Source organism: Sinohyriopsis cumingii, chromosome 1 (assembly GCF_028554795.1).
Source record: "Sinohyriopsis cumingii isolate HCF-2022 chromosome 1, ASM2855479v2, whole genome shotgun sequence".
Classification (NCBI taxonomy): Eukaryota; Metazoa; Mollusca; class Bivalvia; order Unionida; family Unionidae; genus Sinohyriopsis; species Sinohyriopsis cumingii.
Window position 1 is genome coordinate 156645521 of NC_142961.1, and position 23265 is coordinate 156668785.

The 23265-nt window shown below is 36.1% G+C and overlaps 1 protein-coding gene across 4 annotated transcripts; it reads left to right on the plus strand.

Annotated features, from left to right (window-relative positions):
• Nucleotides 1–2700: 2700 nt before the first annotated feature.
• Nucleotides 2701–23265, plus strand: LOC149808209 (dimethyladenosine transferase 1, mitochondrial-like). Of its 4 annotated transcripts, none has more exons than XM_089974890.1 (5): nucleotides 2701–2838; nucleotides 7299–7579; nucleotides 16047–16422; nucleotides 18661–18814; nucleotides 22900–23265. In XM_089974890.1, exons 2-5 carry the CDS (start codon nucleotides 7322–7324, stop codon nucleotides 23162–23164), a joined length of 1053 nt encoding a protein of 350 aa, XP_089831016.1. In that variant the 5' UTR covers nucleotides 2701–2838; nucleotides 7299–7321; the 3' UTR covers nucleotides 23165–23265. The 4 variants fall into 4 exon arrangements, with proteins under 4 accessions (XP_089831016.1, XP_089830996.1, XP_089831026.1 ...); XM_089974870.1 differs by having other exon boundaries at nucleotides 2773–2907; XM_089974880.1 differs by having other exon boundaries at nucleotides 2794–2911.

The window sequence follows — 23265 nt, forward strand, 5'->3', positions numbered from 1 at the left end:
TGGTGGCCCCATTCATTACTACCGTATAGTTTATCCTTACACATCCTTGTATGCGATCGCGTACGTTTGTGTGGATAGTAGAGTGTGTATTTGTATGCGTTCGCGTACGTTTGTATGGATAGTAGAGTGTGTATTTGTATGCGTTCGCGTACGTTTGTATGGATTGTAAAGTGTGTATTTGTATTCGTTCGCGTACGTTTGTGTGGATAGTAAAGTGGTTTTTTTCCCTCCACCTTCCCTTCTGTGTGGATAGTAGAGTGTATGTTTGTATGCGTTCGCGTACGTTTGTGTGGATAGTAGAGTGTTTGTTTTTATGCGTTCGCGTGTGTTTGTGTGGTTAGTAGAGAGTGTGTTTGTATGCGTTCGCGTACGTTTGTATGGATAGTAGAGTATGTTTTTATGCGTTCGCGTATGTTTGTGTGGATAGTAGAGTGTGTGTTTGTGTGCGTTCGTGTACGTTTGTGTGGATTGTAGAGTGTGTATGCGTTCGCGTACATTTGTGTAGAAAGTATATTTGGGGTTTGTATGCGTTCGCGTTAATTTGTGTAGATAGTATATTTTTTTTTCTTTTTTCTTTTTCCTCTTCCCGTGTGTGGATAGTATATTTGGGGTTTGTATGCGTTCGCGTTAATTTGTGTGGATAGTATATTTTTTTTTCTTTTTTCTTTTTCCTCTTCCCGTGTGTGGATAGTATATTTGGGGTTTGTATGCGTTCGTGTACGTTTGTTTGGATAGTAGATGTTGTGTTTGTTTGCGTTCGCGTACGTTTGTGTGGATAGTATATTTGGGGTTTGTTATTGGCTCCTTCCCGTGTGTGGATAGTAGATAATGTTTTTTTTTTCTTCTCCTCTTCCCGTCTGTGGATAGTAGATTTTGGGGTTTGTATGCGTGCGCGTACGTTTGTGTGGATAGTAGTGTATTTGTTTGCGTTCGCGTACGCGTACGTTTGTGTGGATAGTAGATATTGGGGTTTTCGATAGTAAATATTGGGGTATTTTTTATAATAGATATTGTGTTTTTTACCCTTCCCTTCTGTGTGGATAGTAGAGTTTGTGTGTGTATGCGTGCGCGTACGTTTGTGTGGATAGTATATTTGTGATTAGTATGAAAATAGAAGAAACCCAAAGGCCCTTTTAAGGGCTACTCATATGCCTCGAAAAGATTTGCTTTCTTGCCTAACAATTTTTTTAGTCGGTTGTTTAGTTGTTTGTGTGATAGATTGATGTTCATCGGTTTACGTCTATGTGTTACATATGTCTATGTCTCTACAGTATTTGTCTCTACCTAGGGTAGCGTGTATTCAGGTCAGCCATTTGCAACATTGTTGCCAGTGTCCACTACCGTAACGTCAATTCCTATTGAGTCTAAACAGGCCTATGTTCAATTCCAGCTTGAGGCTATAGTGCCGGGACCCTTTTTTAAAATAGAAGTCTACGTGAGGCTAAAGTGCCCCACTTAACTACTGGTTCATTCATTCCATTCACTCCCTTAATACACAGTTGCTTGCAGTCAATCTTAACTGCGTTCGAAATGCAAGTATGCGTATTTGTATATGATATAAATAAAATATACGTATAGTATGTGCAGTGGCGTCACTGGTGGGGGGCAAGGGTGCGGACCACACTGGGTGACACCATCAGAGGGGGTGACACTAAAATGATATTACTAAGGATTCTTTATGGTCTGTTACGGAAGGAGGTCCATGTGGGTGACACGATGAGTAACATGGGAGTGATCCCATGAGTTACCACACTGGGCGATACTAACCCTAGTGATGCCACTGAGCATGTGCGCTGTATCTTTGATGTACGCAATCACATTAAAACTTGATTTCAACTGTCCTGCGTGAAGATCTGACAGTGACCGCTTAAGAGTCATGATCTGGCGACCACTGAATTAGCCAATGCAAATGCAGCTATCAGAAATTTTATTTGAAAATTAGATGGCGAGATAGAGAGTGGTGGCGGGTAAATACATCGTGAAAAGAGCAATGATTTACCATGGCGAGACATAGAACTCTGGTGTACATCGATGTTGCTGTTATTAAGACAAGGTGTTGGTAACATATTTCAGTGGAAAATGCAGAGAGATCGAAGCACAAATTTATTTATATGTTAAGGCTTTTTCACTCATCTTTCGCGAATAGCATCATACATTTTATGAGGGAGATTTACTCACATTTTCGATGTAAATGTATACTTGTTTATGAGCACTTTTTCAAAGTTAACGTGACGTTACATCTAATAACACCATATATATAATCTGCATTTTGTCCCTAAATAATAACTCTTTTACATTAATGAAAGTATTTGGCAAAACTAGCGGATGACACCAACTATATTTCACTGAATGCCCTCTTTTAACTCCGATATGCAGTCATTGTGCAATTTACATCGAAATAACATAGCAATGTTATTAAATTGAACATACATTCAGTATGCTTTCTTCTTTCGTTCCAGCGTCCGCCTCGGATGCGGGAGGTTACGGGTTCGAACCCCGGTTAAGACATAATAAAGACTTATAAAAATGTCTGCGGCATGATGTCCCAGTGCTAGACATTACCATTAACTGCCACACTACATTGCTGAATCTCCACGTGAACTTGTATATACTCTCAATATTATAGTATATTGGGCCTAATGGGCCTAACCCGGTTGACATCATGGTCAGACACCCGGGCTGAACTGGTTTTGGGCTGTAACTACCCGTCGACATACTTAAAACTTCGTCTTAGTGTTCATAAATAGCATTATGTTCAAGCGAACAAACGTGATGACCAAACAAAGTAAAGTACCAATGACAAGGCAGAGTGATTTCCCTTGGCTACAGGATCTGCAAGTTGGTTTTGACAGTATTTATTTACTGTCGGTCTCCCATATGATGACGTTTCAGATGTTTTAATGATAGGTTTGTAAGTTTCTCATTTGTATTTAGTCATGAGTAACGTTCTTTGAAAGTAGATTACAGTGTGGAACCGCATGCCCGTATAATGGCTTTGACACCTTTTTTCGGTATTTGCATCACATTTCTCTGAGATTTCAGTTACAGACAATTCATTAGACTTGTATGACACTCAACTATTCGGAATACATCAATCAGGGTTAATTGTTTCATTATTGTATTATTTTAATATTATAATATTTAATTCAAGAATCATTTGATTTCTTAAATTTTCTTTCAAACTGATAAGATTCATCGAAAATAGATACCCTGTCGACAATTATTATGTACACCAGAAAGACAAAGTTGTTATTTATGATGTGGATATGTGTATGATAAAATTCCGAAAGAGCTGTGTACTTGCTGGACATGCCCCAAAAATGAACTCAGTCCGAATAAGCCGTATATTTGCTGGACATGCCCAATAAATGAACTCAGTCCGAATTAGCCATGTATTTGCTGGACATGCCCAATAAATTAACTCAGTCCGAATTAACCATGTATTTGCAGGACATGCCCAATAAATGAACTCAAATGACTGATTGCTGGCTTGGCAAATCAGATGTATGAGATGTGATTTCTGCACTTACCCCATGTATTTTTATGGTCATTATGTTTTCCCAATGGTTTTGAGGACTCTTTTGCATAAGACAATGTGTGTGTGTGGTAGTTTATAGTCATGTCTGGCACTGGGACATCATGCCACAGACATGTAGCTTTGTTGGCACCTCATAGCCTCATCCCAGCATATATGGTTGGTTAAGACTTGAAAGTGACACCCTGTTTTTTCTAAAAGTGTTATGTGCTATGGGTTTCCCTGTACACCCACCGAAGTATTATAAGTGTTATTGTCTCCAAAAATAATAATAGATATGATACATTTTTGTCAGGGTTGCGCTTTGTTTTGTTCATCAGATCTTTGAGTTTTAATTATCCCTTTAAAGTTTCGGTGGATACACTCCCTTCCCTTTGCCTGGGCTGGCAGTGGGCTTGGTATCTATCCTTCCTCACTTGGAACTTAGGGGAGTACAATTCCCGAGGGACTACATAGTCCCAGGGTATTGTTCCTTCCCTTGCCCCATATTGTTTGAGAAATCACGTAGTGACTCTGTCAGAGTCAGTTAGTCCATTGTGTGGTGCTATATGTGTACACACTGTTTAATGTCCCCTTTTTTTGTGTATGGACAGCTCTATCTATATCAAATCATAAATAGTTTCTTTACTTATCTGAACCTGTTTGTTATTTTGTTTAAATTGTTGAACCAAAAAGAAGTGTTGAAAATAAATAAGGTATCTATATGCATTGTATTTCTTGTATTATGAGTGCATGTTTGTGTTGGGGTTATTTGTGATACAGTTAGCGTAATATTGTCTAATTATTTGCATTAGCTTGATGGTCAAAAACGGATTGAAATCTTAAATAGTTTTTATTCTGTAAGTTTTACAGCTGCCTCGCTTGGTACTCAGCATTAAGAGGTTAGTGTTAGGACTGGTCGGCCTGGTGTCAGGATAATGTGACTGGGTTGGACATCGTGCTTCATGTCTGCGGCATGATGCCCCAGTGCTAGACATCACTATAAACTGCCACATTTGCAGACATTGTAGTGATATGATTGAATTTCTTTAAAGCTACATTAAAAATCCCAAAATCACATCACATCACTTCTGTAAGTTTTAGAGTTGGAAGTACCTTAGTACCTGGTTATTGTTGTATACACCTTTATGATTAAAAAAAACTGGATTGAAATTCTCCATTATGCGGATGTGATGGAAAACATCCTACAGTGTATGTTATTGTTATTATAAAGTTATTTTAAATAATACCTTTTTGTCTTCTTCCTTCACTTTAGAGTGCTCACTATTTTTGTGGCATAGCTGTCGGGAGGTATTGTTAAGTTATATTTATATTTATATTGTGTTGTAAGGTGTATATTTGGGTTATGTGGAAAGCCTTGGCACTTCATAGGGATTGAAAAGTTTAGATGTGTGGACGTAAATGAAAACATTGGGTTATTTGATTGTCATTATGTGATTTTTTTTATTAGTCTTTGTTTGGATTTCGTTCATAATGCATCTCCTTGTGGTTGGTCATAGTGTTGTTGCCCATCTTGGGAGAATGTTGTTGTTGCCTCGTCTCTGCCGTATACCAGAGGGTTGGACTGTGCAGTTTGCAGGTAGATCCATTGCCAGATGTTGTTTTCCCTAAGCTTGGACAGAATGTCATAGAGGGAGTGTCCCCATACCAAATCGTTAGTAAAATAATACAGCTATGCAATATTTTGCTACAGTCCGGCATCAGTTTTGTTTGTGTTGGTTCAGTGTTTTATTTTCATTCTATTTTGAGGAATTTGCTTTCCTTTTGTTTTTCTTTTTCTTGCTTTTTTGGGGTGATGCTTCCATATTGTTGTCTGTTTCTATATCACTGGTTGTGGTGTTTGTTCTTCTTGTGGTGTGGTGTTGTGTTGCTCTTCTGGTTCTTGTTCTTCTTGTGTTGTATCATGTTCTGGCTCAGGTTGTTGCACTACTATTTTTGTAATGTTGTTTGGGCCAGCTGCTGCTTGTATGAATGTTGTGTTTTGTTTATTTTGTGTTTTTTCTTTTAATTCTATTTCTAATTCTAATTCAAGTTCTAGGTCTTCCTGTTTCTTATTTTTGTTGGTGCAGTTCCATCTGTCATGTTCTATTTTTCTACAACCACCACATGGATGCATCATGTGGCAATTCTAGAACCAGGTTTGTATGGGTAGTCCATATATTTTGCAGAATTCTGGTATTTTTGGGGCATTATGAATGCCAATTTTTGCGACTATTTTCTTGTACATAATCTTGGCATTGATTTGTACGTGTCGTACCTGTGTATTTTGATGCCTGTGTGTTTTTCAAAGCCTTGAAACACCACTAGTGGTATCTCTTTGGGATATCTCGACACACATATGTCTGTGAACTTTTTCTGAATTAGTTTGGTAATGGGGGTGGGTGCAGTCACCTTGGCCACCCTCACACATATACAAAGGGCAATAACTCTTGCCAATTGTCTCCCCTGTTGCCTACAGGTGATGCTTGTTTAAAGCTATGCAGAACATCATGTAAAAGGATGCTCCCATTGCAGGGAGGCTGGAAGGGTATTAAAGTAATATGATAGGATAAGTATTCTAGGAAAAATATAATTTGCTTTCTCATTTGAATATGTTTCCTGATCACATGAACGCTAGGAGCATAGGTAATAGTCAGAGGGAACGTTGAGCACCCAGCTTACACCCCAGGTAAACTATAAGAGGAGGACATTGAATTCCGCATATGAAGGTAAACTTACTGTCCTGATTGCAAACAGCACAACCGGATGCAATGTGGATTACGACTAGAAAGAAGAAATAATGAGATCTTACCATATTAAAGTTTCAGGGGAATTCAGCGAAAGGGTGTTCATCCAAAGGTTTTGCCTATGTCATTTGGGTCTGGTAGCTGAGACTAGGCCTACCAGATCCAGAGTGTTGTTGTGGACTAAGTCTCAATAAAAACTCAAGAAGGTTGACTGTGCATGCCAACTGATTGCCTCATTATCATCTTTGATAGGAACATTGTCATCAGACTGATAGGAACATTGTCATCAGACTGTTCTTATTTTGTGAACATAGATCTTCATGCTACATACACGCCATTCAGAGCTGACTCATGTTGACACAGTTCTTGGAGTATATGTTTACATACAGGTCATTCAGAGCTGACTCACGATGACACGGTTCTTGGAGTATATGTTTACATACACGTCATTCAGAGCTGACTCACGATGACACGGTTCTTGGAGTATATGTTTACATACACGTCATTCAGAGCTGACTCATGATGACATGGTTCTTGGAGTATATGTTTACATACACGTCATTCAGAGCTGACTCATGATGACACGGTTCTTGGAGTATATGTTTACATACATGTCATTCAGAGCTGACTCATGATGACACGGTTCTTGGAGTATATGTTTACATACACGTCATTCAGATATGACTCATGATGACACGGTTCTTGGAGTATATGTTTACATACACGTCATTCAGAGCTGACAAATGATGACATGGTTCTTGGAATATATGTTTACATACAGGTCATTCAGACATGAAGCATTCTGACAGCAATTTCCAGAAATGTTCAAAATGCTGTGTTTTGACAAATTTTGCAGCAGAGGTCATGCAGATTGTGATACTCTTTATGTGGAGTATATATCCATTAAAAATCACATCTTTGATAAGGGTTTGCATGTACTTGTGTTGCCTAGATGTAACTGAAAAAATTCAGCATTTAGGAGTAAACATTTTTCTTAATTTACTATACTGAATTAAATTCTTTGTCTTTATCTTTAGGTTTGAGATAATATGTGTACAAAATGAGGTTTCCCCCTTTACCATCTCCCCGAGATGTTGTGCACCTGTACAAATTGCAGGCGAGGAAACAGTTGGCTCAGAACTTCCTGTTAGACATGAATCTCAATCGTAAGATTGTGAATAAAGCAGGGAAACTTGCTGGATGTTATGTGTGTGAGGTCGGACCTGGGCCTGGAGGTATCACTAGAGCTATTTTGGAACAAGGTGTAGAGGAACTGACTGTCATTGAAAAAGATCCACGCTTCATGCCAGGACTTCAGGTAATCATTTGTCAAATTTAAAGTTAAAAAATTTAAACAGTGTTGTCTGATAGTTTCATATACTGAGGATCCTATCATGATTTCAAAAGTAATATAAATGAATTAGGGGTCATGCTAAGGGATTATTTATTGGGGATACATTTCCTTCATTCATAGAATTTCACTTCAGCCCACCATAAAAGTACGGTCAGCTTATTTTATTATTATAAACTTTGACCTCTGACTCAATTTTAAATAATTTCTCATCAGTTCAACCACTTTATACAAGAGAGGGAGTTGACTTAGACCATACTTTCCCATCAATTCAACCACTTTATACAAGAGAGGGAGTTGACTTAGACCATAATTTCCCATCAATTCAACCACTTTATACAAGAGAGGGAGTTAACTTAGACCATACTTTCCCATCAATTCAACCACTTTATACAAGAGAGGGAGTTGACTTAGACCATAATTTCCCATCAATTCAACCACTTTATACAAGAGAGGGAGTTGACTTAGACCATACTTTCCCATCAATTCAACCATTTTATACAAGAGAGGGAGTTGACTTAGACCATAATTTCCCATCAATTCAACCACTTTATACAAGAGAGGGAGTTGACTTAGACCATAATTTCCCAACAATTCAACCACTTTATACAAGAAAGGGAGTTGACTTAGACCATAATTTCCCATCAATTCAACCACTTTATACAAGAGAGGGAGTTGACTTAGACCATAATTTCCCATCAATTCAACCACTTTATACAAGAGAGGGAGTTGACTTAGACCATAATTTCCCATCAATTCAACCACTTTATACAAGAGAGGGAGTTGACTTAGACCATAATTTCCCATCAATTCAACCACTTTATACAAGAGAGGGAGTTGACTTAGACCATAATTTCCCATCAATTCAACCACTTTATACAAGAAAGGGAGTTGACTTAGACCATAATTTCCCAACAATTCAACCACTTTATACAAGAAAGGGAGTTGACTTAGACCATAATTTCCCATCAATTCAACCACTTTATACAAGAGAGGGAGTTGACTTAGACCATAATTTCCCATCAATTCAACCACTTTATACAAGAGAGGGAGTTGACTTAGACCATAATTTCCCATCAATTCAACCACTTTATACAAGAGAGGGAGTTGACTTAGACCATAATTTCCCATCAATTCAACCACTTTATACAAGAGAGGGAGTTGACTTAGACCATAATTTCCCATCAATTCAACCACTTTATACAAGAGAGGGAGTTGACTTAGACCATAGTTTCCCATCAATTCAACCACTTTATACAAGAGAGGGAGTTGACTTAGACCATAATTTCCCATCAATTCAACCACTTTATACAAGAGAGGGAGTTGACTTAGACCATAATTTCCCATCAATTCAACCACTTTATACAAGAGAGGGAGTTGACTTAGACCATAATTTTAGTCCTTCATAACCTGATGAATCAATGCATGCACATGATTCTTCCATCCATGATATGCCATATTTTTGATGTAATATACACACTTGGGAGGAAAGTGGCACCGGAACATAGCACAATGCTTGGAAAGGAAGTGGCTCCTGAAACCATGATTGCTTGCATGCTTGGTGTTTTATTACCACTTAAAGGTTTGAGTAAATCAGTCATAAAAAATATGGATAGTTTTTGTTTTATTCAACAGAAGTAATGTTGGGAGAATGAATGCACATCAAAGTAGAGCCAGAGACAAAGGGTCCGTCAAATTACCAAATCAGATTGTAGCCTAGTAGGCTATCAAGTACAGAACATGGGAACCCAGGTTAAAATTTGTATCCCAAAAAAGCAGATTAAACCGTTTGCATGCAGACTTCTTTTTATATACAGTAATCGTTGTGTCTGTACATGCATCCACCCTTCCATCTAGTACACAATCTCAATCGCACCACTAGTCCAGGCCTGCAGTTTTTGATGGATTGCCAAGACACTTGGTAAATATTGAGATCATCACTTGAAGATACACATACCACCACAGTTTTGTTAAAGTTATTGCCCTTTTTCTTGAAGTTTATTGTATATGTTGGTCCTTCTGTCTGGCATGCAATCACATTATGATCATTACCTTGACATAGAGGCCAAGTGTCCCGTCTTTCCCATATTTGTCATGTATTTTGGACCGGAATACAGGTGTATGTTTTTGTTGTTAAAAATCGTTTTTTTTTATATATAAAAAATTAATTAAAAATTTCCTTGCAATTTTCTGTTTAGAGTTGGCACTTTGCTCCATTCTAATTTCCTTGCAATTTTCTGTTTAGAGTTGGCACTTTGCTCCATTCTAATTTCCTTGCAGTTTTCTGTTTAGAGTTGGCACTCTGCTCCATTCTGATAGCAATGTATAGCATGTATATAGTAGTTCTAAAATATGATTGGTTCATTCAAAATCGAGGCTACTATGCCACTCTTTAACCACCATATTGGATTGCACAAGCAATTACTGCCATCACTGTTTCTCATCTTCATAATATTCAGCTTCTACTCATGTCAAAAAGTAAAGCAGAAGATTCATAATTTTCTCCAGGAAAGAAAAGAAAACAGAAGGACAGTTATGCCATCATGTTTGGATTTGTGAAACCATCTTGTCAAGGAGAAAACATTATGTTTTGCAAATTGTGTAATGTGATGTCATTATTGGGCATGGAGGTATCCATGAGAAGACAGCATGAAAAAGCTAATAAACGTTAGCTTGCTGCTTCATCATCAACAACTCAGCCTGAACTTATGACATTTATAAATACCAGTGAGAACATTGATGTAATTTGAACAAAATTTGGTTAACTAAATTTCTTTTAGAAATGAGCCTTCCTCTTTCAGTTACTTGTGTTGCTGGCAATTTATTTCACACACATTTTCCAGATGCTAAAATTCACAAAGGATTACTTCTGTGCTAAAACAAAAACAGTTAAGTAAGAAAATTACACAGAATTCAGATCATAATGAAATTGGAATTGATAATGATTGGAAAAAAAGCAATGTGTGGAAAAGGCAAATAGCTTGTATCTGAGTGGGTTTTGCATGCTTGCACATTTTAAATGGGCACCTGAACAGAACAGGGTGCCCATTCAGAAGGTGCAAGAGTGCAAAACATGCATCTTTGACATTAAATAATTAAGTTACTGTCCCACTTTACTGATGGTTGCAGATGTTCTAAGTAGTTACATATGCATTAAATTTCTAAAAATCAGTATTTGTTTCTGAAAATCAGTAAGTTTTAGATAAGCAGTCAGTATTTTGTACTCGAGGATGACAGCTATGCCTAAAGAATGATACCAACAAATCACTTTGCTTCCACAATTTGTTATTATTGCCCACAATTTATTATTGCTCACAATTTATATTATTGCCCACAATTTATTATTATTGCCCACAATTTATTATGATTGCCCAGAATTTATTATTTCCCACAATTTGTTATTATTGCCCAGAATTTATTATTATTGCCCACAATTTGTTATTATTGCCCAGAATTTATTATTATTGCCCACAATTTATTATTATTACTTTTTTTGTTTTCAGCTTGGTAAGATATTAACCTTTTTGCATATTGAAACAATCTCATTGACAGAATTAGTCCTGTAGTTCTTGATGGATTGGCATAAAACATGGTAAACATTGTAGATGTACATGTTGATGAATCACCTCCATTTTTGTCTTGTAGCTTAATGCTGTGTATGACATAATCTTGTTGGCACAAATATTCTTGCAAATTTTGATGACTTATCTTGAAATATTTTTGTCATCACCTGACAATGCACATTTCATCAATCACCGTGTTACTGCAGCTTGTATGATAGTTATTGCCTTGTTATAGTTAAATGCAACTAGTCTCATGGATTTCAGGAAATTTGAGGAATGTTCTGAAGATGTGTATATCAACAAACTACTGTGCTCTTGCAGTTTTTGCTGGAGTTATTGCCCTTTTTGGCTTGGTGCTAGATGGTGGTGTATGACAATTTTTGCTGGAGTTATTACCCATTTGGCTTGATGCTAGTTGGTGGTGTATGACAGTTTTTGCTGGAGTTATTGCCCTTTTTGGCTTGTTGCTAGGGGGGCGCTCACCAGATAATATGTACTTTTGAGAGAGTGACGTAAGTAATGGAGAGAATGTTGGCATACCTCTATGCTACATTAATGTAATGTGGATGATATTTCTTTTGGATATTGTACTTTTGGAAATTTTACATGATTTAAGCACACTGCTAACTAAAATGACTGCTTCCTTGTGTTAAAAAATCAGCCTGAATTAGCCTAAAGTACACTATACATAACAGCTATTAAAATAGGGAAAATGAATTTTGCCAGACTAGACAATACCAGCTTCTGAAAGTGCAATGAATGAATTACCAGATATATAAAATGTAAAAAAAGTTATCGGCTCCTTTATATACAATTTATCTCTGAAGTTCAGGAAGTGAAAATGACCAAGTAGAGCTAGCACTTTTTTGAAAGGTGCACATGTGAATTAAGGCCAAGCTGTATACTCTATAACCCATAGTGCACCCATCAATGATACACCAAAATAAAGGGAATTAAAGGTTCTTTGCATTATACCTAAGATATACAAGGTCTTTTATAAATAGCCAGTATAAACAGTGAGGAAAGCCGGGGAAATTCTTTTTCTTTAAAATCCTAACCCTATGCAAAATATGAAACTGTAGAGCGCCACCTAGATGGTGGTGTATGACAGTTTTTGCTGGGGTTATTGGCCTTTTTGACTTGGTGCTAGATGGTGGTGTATAACATTTTTTGATGGATGGTCATAAAAGCTTCTTCACGTTATGCTCATCTTTTTGTTCTTATAATGTTTGTTACAGTTATTGCTATTTATGTTCTGCAGATGAATGCACTGTAAGACAGAATCCTGTGAATGCAGCTTGTGTTGCAATTTTTTTATTAAATACTGTGCAACTTATTAAATATTATGGTCATCTTCAAAAGATGCACATGTTAAAAAATCTTTGTATTTCCATGATATGTGTCAGAGTTTTTGCTCATTTTGCTGGTTGCATTGTATTTCAGAATTTTGCAATGCAGCTACTCTGGCAGTTTTTAGTGTCACTGGTCATAAACCAAAAGATTTTATGCTATGACCTGCTGTCCATATTCTGCCCATGTCACTACTTTACTTGGAGGATTGCCATGAAACGTTACAAACATTTATCCTAACTACAAATCATGCTGCACTGCCATCTGATATGACCGCCTCGATGGCTATCTTGAAAATCTTGCTATTACTACTATTCCAAGAATGGATGATCATATCAGCATGGTGATTTTTATTTAAAGACTTCCTATGACATCTAGTTGGTCAATCTGACATCTAGTATAGCCAATATGGTGGCCATCTTGAAGGTTTTGCTATGGCTACTCCTCCTCAATGGATGGGCATATCCATATATGGTTTTCAGCAAAATTATTTGTTTGATGTCTGGTTAGCCTTAAGTGAAAATGCTGACCATGTTACATCCAGTATCACTGCCAGGGTGACTAGTTTGAAAATCTGGGTCATATCAAAATTGGGTTTTAAATAAAGGACTTCATATGATGTAAAGTTTATCCAGAATAAAATGGTGCTGATCTGAGAACCATTATGTCAGTCATGGTGGCCATCATGAAGATTTTGTTATTGCTTGTCCTCCTGAATGAATGGTCGTATTGACATGGATTTTCCACTGAATGAATGGTCATATTGACATGGATTTTCCACTGAATGAATGGTCATATTGACATGGATTTTCCACTGAATGAATGGTCATATTGACCTGGATTTTCCACTGAAACACATCTCATGATACCTGCTTGGTCCTATATGAAAATGGTACTGATCTGACAGTTCTGTGGCCATACTGACCATTTTATAAACAGTTCTTATTGGATGGTCATACTTACATGGAGTTTTCAGTGAAAAACTACTTATAATGTCTGGTTAGTCTTGAATTAACATGATGCTAATTGGTCCTCAATTTTGATGATTTCATAAATCATATTATTAGTACTTCTTCAGAATATATAATCATGGCAAGATTGAGTTTTCACTAAAAGAATTTTTTATTTTGCTGGTTCTAAATGAAAACGGTGCCTATTATTAGACCTGCAGTATAGCTCCTATGGTGACCGTATTGAAAATCTTGGTATAAAGTTTTCTTGTACACAGATGGTTCTATAGACACGGGGTTTTCACTGAAAATTTTTGTATGATATCTAGTTGATCCTCAGTAAAAATGGTGCTGACCTATGGTGGCCATCTTGAAAATCTTTATCACTACTCTTCTTGAGGGATTGTTTTTGTTGGCACTCCATCATTTCTTACTATATGATTGGTCGTAAGTGAGAATGATGACAACATGACCTCCCAATGTGTGTATGTATATGTATATATATATATATATATATATATATATATATATATGACTGAAACATATATACAGTAATACATAGTTTTAAATGATAATGGCGACCTTCTGTGTGCTTTACTACAGACTCATCTTCGTCGTGGAATAGAATAGGGATGCCAGGGAGTTGGGGGTCCAGGGATCGTCCTGGGCTTCGCCAATGTCGCAAATTGCGATTTTTTTTCCTTATTGGCGACAAAAATATCCCATCTGGCGAATTTTTTGGCGACATACTTTTTGGTTATTTAATTTGTACATACAATCATGGATTTGGACTGAATAAATTTAAAGCCAGAACGAAAGGAAGCCACAAACTTGACTAAACAATGCATGGGAATCAATCTGTTACACAAACGATCCTTTGTTCTTATTGACAACCCTATCTTTACAGTGCATTGTTACATCATAATCTGCTTATGCTGACATCTGGGCTGAGTACTGTATGCTACGATACAGTCAATCATGCTACCGCACTATACCTACAACTGACCGACTTCTGAAGACGCGAATAGAACAGATAGAATTAATTGTATGGCTAATCCTTCTGTTTTTTTTATACATATACCAATACAATAGTTTTGCTGAACCTTCATAGAAAACTGATAACCTTTGAAGTACCGACTACTGTGTATAAATACAAAGCAAATGGAAAAAATCTCAATCACAGTTACATCTGTCGCCAGTGCAGCATTATACTCATTGATCTTTTCCTTTTGCCATCAGTCCCGTGTTACGGCTGCAGAGACTTAAACTCCGCAACAAGAAATAGAAGAAAAAAAAACAGTTTTGCATAATTAATAATAATTATTTATTTCTCAAAATACAGGAGTGAAAGAATCCCTAAATTGGGTGTGAATTTATGCTTATATATACGGTCCAATATTGCCAGGTGTTGACTCGTGTAAGTTTCATTTGTGGGAATGGAGATCCTGTTTTTCTTGTCGAGAAAATTTATACAGCATTCAGTGATCATTCTTGGGATTTAGGAAGCAATTCGCTACAAGCTTTGTGAAGCTAGCCATAAAAGGGGGGGGGGGGGGCTGCTGAGAGGCTACTGGTGTCACATGTCAGCACTGAGGACTGTGAACGTGGATTCAGTAAGATGAACCTCATAAAAACTGACATCAGAAATAAGCTCTGCATCTCATCTCTCGCGACGGATCTTCATGTAACACTTTGTAACATTTTGTTAATGCTTGTTGTAATTAAAGTATTAACTAATCCATCTTTTGTAATTTTCATTGCCTGTTACATTAATAGACTAAATTAACACTTGGAAAAATGTACACTACTTTTTTTGGCGACACTTTTTGAAAATTGGCGACAAAATATTGAGGTTGGCGATTTTTTTGGCGACAGCTTTTTGAAAGCCAGGACCATCCCTGGGGGTCTATTTCTCACCATTCCTCTAGTTCTTAATATAATCCATGAATAATTATTCACTTTTGTGAAATAGTTTTATATAGGTATGATTTGAAAACATGTGGAACAAGCCACAGTATTATGTCAAAGGCAATGAGGCTACTTTAATTCAACATGTGGTAGCCCAGACTCTGGAGTTTGGTAACCCCTAACCTTCAGACAGATTGGTCAGGTCCTGACCTGTCTTAAACAACTGGGATACTTTAATTCAACATATGGTGGCCCAGACCCTGGAGTTTATTAAACCCTAGCCTTCAGACACAAGATTTGTCAGACCCTGACCTGTCTAAGGCAGCTGAGCTACTTAAATTCAATATGTGGCAACTCAGATCCTGCAGTTTGGTAGCCCCCAGCCTTTAGACATAAGATTTGCCAGACCTTAACCTATCTCAGACATTTATGAATGCAACTTAATTTAACACATGCTTGCTTAGACTCTGCAGTTTTGTAGCCCCTAACCTGTGTACACCAAATTTATCAGACCCTAACATGTCTCAGACAAGTGGGCTACTTAAATTCAACATATGATAGTCTGAACTCACCCTGCAGTGTGTAAACCCCATATTCTTCAGACACAACATATTTTGGCACCTGAAATTGCATTCCTTTCCAATATATATATATATATTTCAGCTCCTTGCTGAAGCTGCCAAAGGAATTGAGTGTGGACATGCCAATAGAATGAGGATTTTTCAGGGGGACATTCTACGTTTCAACATGGAAAACCTTTTCCCTCAAGAACTGAAAAAAGATTGGAAAGATGACCCTCCAAATATTCATATAATTGGAAATTTGCCATTTAATGTGTCCACACCTCTTATAATTAGATGGCTTGAAGCCATATCCACACAGACTGGGGCATGGAGATATGGACGAACTCAGTTGACCTTGACCTTTCAAAAGGAAGTGGCAGAGAGAATGGTGGCATCTGTTTTATCAAGAGAACGATGTCGGTTGTCCATTATGTGCCAATATCTGTGTGATGTCAGTTTGAAGTTCGAAATTCCAGGTAAGTTAAAAAAGAAAATAACGTATTGAGAGGTACTTCTTTCAGGGTCCTCATAGGTTAAATGTAGGCACCAAATCTTCAGAATTTTCCATTTCAGCAATTAACTCCTAAAATGTAACATCTGTTTCTGTTTTGTGTTGAAATTATATGCTGGATACTATTTGTTATGCATATTTAATTTGTAATTTGTGTTTGGATTGTAAGGGTCATATTGTAAACAAATTTTATTACACAGCTAATTTGTATCTATGATTGTAAATTATATTTTAAGATAATTATTACTTGTAGGTAAACATGTTACTTTGATTTGAGTTCAGAACATTGGTTTTCCTCTTGTAAATTCCTGATCTACCAGATGTTTGCCATGTTCTTTATTAAACGTTTAGTAATAGACCTGACTTTATTTATAACTTAGAATGTTCTGGAAATGAACTTTTGACCTTCATTCTGGTCCTCTTAATGTGTATTAGGATTTAATATTAAGGTTGATTACGTCAGAATTATTTAATCCTATCTCAAAATCTGTCCTATGATCATTCTTTTAGTTGTATTAAGTTATAATTTTAGAGGATTTTTAAAAATTCCAGTTGTTCATTACAAAGTGCCCATTTATACTTTTGGACTAAATCACTGTTATGGATTTATTGTGAATTCATTTAGAGACATTTTGGATTATATTATTGTACTACATAAAGATTTTTAGCACATAAACACTATTCCAGGCTATTGGTACATTAGCTCTTTCAAGATTGGAATTCATTCAGAACACCACTCATGCATACAAGAACCTGTGGAAATAAAAGTCAGGTTTGATGTTCTTCCTAAATACTATCTCTACTTAGTTATAAGTCGGATCCAACTGCAAAAAAAACCCCAGACCCGGATCTGCCATCACATAATTTAATTGCTGATCAGGATTACTGATTACTCCTAACAAGCTCCATACACCTAAATCTGCTGGTGCATTATGCAACTGTATATACCTGATCACTAAAATTTGCAGTTGGATCAAACTTATAAGCATGTATATATGGCAAAGAGTTTTATCAGCATGGGCCCAAAGTCTAGCATTACTGAGTCACTTAAATGTACCTGTATAAATGATATAAATCTTGATTAACTCATAACCAGACAAAATGGGAAAAAAAGGGAATAAAAGAAAAAGAATTAAATTAGTAAAATGATGAACAAATAATTAGTAATAAAATTTTAATTACAAAATATTATAGGTTTTATGTTGGTGAGCCACATGTGAAATATGACAATTCTTGGTTCCAAGATAAAACTTTTACACGTTATGATGCAAACGAGATACACATGGTAGTTACTTGAATCAGCAATAACATTGTGAATGGAAACTCTGAAATAATTAGTAGGCAATCAGTGCAAATTAGTAGCCCATCAGTGCAAATTAGTAGCCAATCAGTGCAAATTAGTAGCCAGTCAGTGCAGAATTGCTGACAAATGACCTTTAAATTGAAAATTTCACATGCCAAAATGGCAGAAATGTTCATTGACCATCGTCATAGAAATGCTGAATAACAAGTAATGCCTGTATCAATAAAAGAAATTTAATTTTCTAGGAGTTTCAAAACATTTTGTTAAAATAATGAACTTCAACATATTTCAGAATAGAAATAATTTTAAAAAAATATGGTACCTTACTAATATCCTGTCTAGAAATGATAAATTCTAGTGAACGCACAAACCATCTTGAGATTGAACAACCAGAAAAATGTCATGGTATACTGCTTGTATCCCAAAGTCAATAGCTTTAGAAAGATCAGTTGAAATGAATTAGGTTTATTCAGGTTTATATTGTACAAACATTTTTTGGGGGGAGGGTATGGATCAATTTATGGAAATAAACTTTGGGTGTAAATTTTAAACAAATTAAGAGAATCACAAAGACAAATGTATATGAAGCAGTTATCTCCCTTCTTATGTTGGGCATTTAAACATCTTTTTGGAAGAGTATTGTAGTTGTTAATGTCATGGCATTTGAGATATGTTCATGGTAAGTTAGTTAAACCAAGTTCATGAGTAATGTTTAACGTTAAATTTTCACAACCATATCATACTGGAAAATTCTGTATGGTTATACTACCTAAAGACAAATATAAAATCGTATAGAAATTTTCCCATAAACCATAATTATGTTCAGTTATGTAGCAAACTGCAATTGGAAACTAAAATTTACTGTAAGCAATGGCTGTAGGCAGTTATTTCCCTTTTCAGGTAAAGCATTTGTACCTCCCCCTGACGTAGATGTAGGTGTAGTGAAGTTCACACCTCTAGAAAGGCCATTGATTGAACTCCCATTCCCACTGATAGAAAAAGTGGTCTCTCATATATTTCACACAAAAAGAAAGCTTGTCAAAAATTGTGTGCCGTAAGTAATTTTATATTTCTTTGAAGAGTATCTGTAACAGTCAGTCAGTTAGGGCCCTGCTAGTAGATTCATAACATACTTGCTTTACCAGCTGAAAATTCCATTCCTTTTTCCCTGCACTCACATTACAGCAAATGTCACCTCTCAATTGTCCAGGTACAGTTAAATTGTGAAAATCAGTTGGTAACCCTGTAAGCTTCCACTTGGGCCACCAGTGCCCAGCTTCCCGTGGACATTCATTTATTAGTCAAGTCCACCTGCAAACAACATACCCTGATCTACTGTTGTATAATGTGTCAAAAAATCAGGGTCTGTGTTGCTCATTTTCCTGATTACTCCTCTCAAACTACACAGACCCAGATCTGCCACATATTATGGGATGCCAGCTCTATGTCTGTGCAATTTGCAGTGGGACTTAACTTGTAAGTGAGTATATATGGTAAATTTAGGAATCAAAGTAAGCACTTCAGTATGAAAGTATTCATTTTAAGACTTCCTAATGTTCATTTAAGAGCATCCGACTCGGAAGTGGGAGGTTGTGGGTTTCGATCCCCGGCTGAGTCATACCAAAGACTTGCAAAAATGGTACTAACAGCTGCCTTGCTAGGCGCTCAGCATTAAGAGGTTAGTGTTAGGACTGGTCAGCTTGGTGTCACAATAATGTGACTGGGTGGGACATCATGCTACATGTCTAGCACTGGGGCATCATGCCACAGACATCACTGTAAACTGCTACACTGCTGACATTGTAGCGATATGACTGCAAAATTGTTCAAGCTACATTAAAAAGCCTAATCTCTCACACACACACACACAGACACAGACACACACACACACACACACACACACATTCTTTTTATGAGACAATGATAACTCCATATTGAAATACTGTATTTCTACAGTGATAGTGTTTCTGTTCAATTTCTACACATTGAGTGCACTTCTCTGTTGTGAAATACTGTATTTCTACAGTGATAGCATTTCTCTATTGTGACATACTCTATTTCTACACAGTGAGTGCACTTCTCTGTTGTGAAGTGCTATATTTCTATATTGATAACATTTCTTTATATTGTGAAATACGCTATTTCTACACAATGATTGTTGTTGTTGTGGGGTTTAATGCCATATTTCAGCACACGATAGGCTATGCATGGCAGCCAGTATTAATGGTGACACAATGATTGTACTTTTCTGTTGTGAAATACTATATTTATTCATAGTGATACATGTAGTCCTTCTATTTTGTGAAATACTATATTTCTAAATAGTGAAAACTCCTCTCTGTTGTGAAATACTATATTTCTACAGTGATAACATTACTTTATATTGTGAAATACTATATTTCTACAGTGATAACATTTCTTTATATTGTGAAATACTATATTTCTACAAAGTGATAGCACTTCTCTTTTGTGAAATGCTATATTTCTGTACAGTGAAAGCTTATCTCTGTTGTGAAAAATATAATATTTCTATACAGTGAAAACTCCTTTCTGTTGTGAAAAACTGTATTTCGAAACAGTGAAAACTCCTCTGTTGTGAAATACTGTATTTCGAAACAGTGAAAACTCCTCTGTTGTGAAATACTGTTTTTCTACAAACATGATATGTAAAGAAGTCATGATGTTATGTAGTAGCTATTTTCAAAATACTGTCTTCCAGACCCAGCATTCTTGCTGCTTCCAGGCTTGGGACATTTTATTTGACCACTCTGATGCCCAATAATTTCCTTCAAGTTCTGTGGTTTCCTCACAGAGCACTTTTGACTAAGCACCAATATCTGACCAAGCTTGTGTGCAAACAGTGGGAAGTAAATATGATTTTGCAGGAAGAACACATCATTTTCTTGAGATTCCTATCGTTTTTTTTTGCATTAGAAATAACTTTTAGGTATATATATATATATATATATATATATATATATATATATATATATATACACCTTGTTATAAAGGCAACTTTTGCTCCTTCCTAGAAGTACTAGGAGAGACAGTAACATGATAATCCATTGTGCAGTGCTGTAATATAGCAAAGACCATGATGTTTATAATATGTAATCATTTTCCAAGTTTCAGGACTTCATACATTCTGTATAGAGTAGAAATTTGGGTCATTAAAGATATTTGTAACATTTTATAAAACTGAGGAGAGAAATAATTATAACCATTGTTTTTACATTCTTTCAAAACACAGAAGAAGGGCACATGAATACACAAATTATTATGTCCTCAGCAGAACCTAGAAACTGCAGGTTTGTATGTTTACACTAATGTGTAAAGTTTGAAGAACTTGGTAGCAAGTAGACATGAAGTTTCATATGAATTAGGAACAACTGCTACTCTTTTCTTGTTTTATATATTTTCTGAAAATGACATATTGTACCCTAATTTGGATTAAATTTTGTGATCCTGTATAATTGGGGCATTATATATGTATCATTATGTTGCTTTTAGCCTTACTATTGAAAGCAGGAAAAACCAAAGTTAAAGTAGCCTCTTTCTGGTATCATGAACTAATAACATCTTGAATTTATGTGTCATTTGATACAGATTTAACCAATCCAAAAACACTTGTTACAAAAACTTGGTAAAATGATTTGGTTGGTATAAACGTTTTTTTATATTATTTTTTTTTTACTTTCTGACATAGAAGATAGATATGAGACTTTGAGCTTATCTTTAAAAAATGGAGCCATGGTGGTTCAGTTGTTATCTCAATTGAGATTATCTTTAAAACATGGAGTCATGGTGGTTCAGTTGTTATCTCAATTGTTTAGCATTCTGGACTCTAAACCAAAAGGTTGGTTTAAACCCATGCCCAGACTATGTTCAGACAGTTATGGTGGTGTGTCCTTGGGCAAGGCAAATAACTTATGCTGTCTTGGCACAATATAAACTGTAATTTTTTGGTGTATGGTTAAAGACCAGCCTGCCAAGCAAACTTCTAAACATTGCTTAGGACAATGCTAAAGACATTTAGTACAACATAAATATAGAATTATGCAGTATTGTTGCATTTGTCCCCCATGTATAGCGCCACGTCCTGAGGAAAACTGTCCCCAACCCAGGTTCTGCCTTTACAAGAGGGATTTTAAAAAATTTAGAAACTTTTATGCTCATCTGCAATCACATTCCATGATTTAAAGTCTAAAGCTTGAATAGTATTTGAGGAGTTGTGCAGCATGACACAAACACATATGTCTAGACAGTTCACATAATTTCCACCTGTTAATAAAATGGGAGTAAAATAAGTTTCAGAGCTGATCAAATTGATCTTAGAACCATGCATAAATTTGTTGTTTCAGCTTATTTCATGCAAGTAGCAGGCAAACTACAGAGGTAACATTACTTTTAAAACTGATGCAGTGCATCCTTTGAATGTTTAATACTACAGTGCAGTGTTTTTACCATGTTTTTGTGCTGATTTTACATTCTTGTGAAAATTTGGCCCACAGTGTAAAACAAACTAATTTCCTAAGCTTTGATCTAGCCTTACTATAACTGGCATTATAATTGATACCATATATATTCTGTTAACAGTCAGGTCCAACTTCAGACAGTATAGACCCTGATTTTCCATCACATAATGCTACAGCAGATAAATGTCTGTGTAAATTGCAGTTAGACACAACTTTTATGCAAGTATATATGGTAATATTCCAATGCCCATCCTGTTTAAAAACAATGTAGAATTTTGTTTTTCTTCACCTAAATATTCTAATCTAATCTAATTTATAAGAGAAAAGAAGTAATTATTAACAGTACTGTATATACTTTACAGAACTGTATATAATTTTGTACAAGTCCTGTCCAAAAGCAAACATCACAGACCCTGATCGGATGTTGCATAATGCACCAGCATGTCAGGGTCTATGTTGTTTGTTCTAGTGATTACGTCAAACAAACTGCATAGACCCAGTGGTAGATATGGGTCTGTTCAGTTTCCAATTTAACTTGACTTATAAGTGAGTACCGGTGTTTATAATCTTTAATTATTTTTGAAGCAATAAAAAGGGGTTTTCCATCTTTTCCTTTCCCAAGGACAGCAATAAAAAGGGGTTTTCCATCTTTTCTTTTCCCTAGGACATTGTTTCCGCCAAACAGACCTGAACTCACAGCTCGAACGTTTGAAGAGGCAGACGTCAATCCCGACATTCTCGCACGTCGTTTATCTGTGGAAGAGGTGGGAAGACTTTGTCATATATACAATAAAATATGTCAGGAAAATCCAGGAATATATGAATACAACTTTAGAGATCCAGAATACATTGAACTGTACAGGAATAGAAGAAGTATTGAACTTGCCAAAATTGAGGACCAAATTTTGCATGGTGTAGAGAATACTTGATTACTCTGTGTGAAAGTAACAACATTCAAGTGCATTTACCTTATTTCTCTTTATTAAATCTTATTTGTGCATGCTGAATAATAAAACAAGTTCATATTGTT

Excerpts from the sequence above, each read along its gene's own strand:
- LOC149808209 (XM_089974890.1), top strand. The coding sequence starts at position 7,322 with ATGAGGTTTCCCCCTTTACCATCTCCCCGAGATGTTGTGCACCTGTAC. Across the intron at positions 7,580-16,046 it reads GCTTCATGCCAGGACTTCAG|CTCCTTGCTGAAGCTGCCAA; the intron begins GTAATCATTTGT and ends TATATATTTCAG. Across the intron at positions 18,815-22,899 it reads CTTGTCAAAAATTGTGTGCC|GACATTGTTTCCGCCAAACA; the intron begins GTAAGTAATTTT and ends TCTTTTCCCTAG.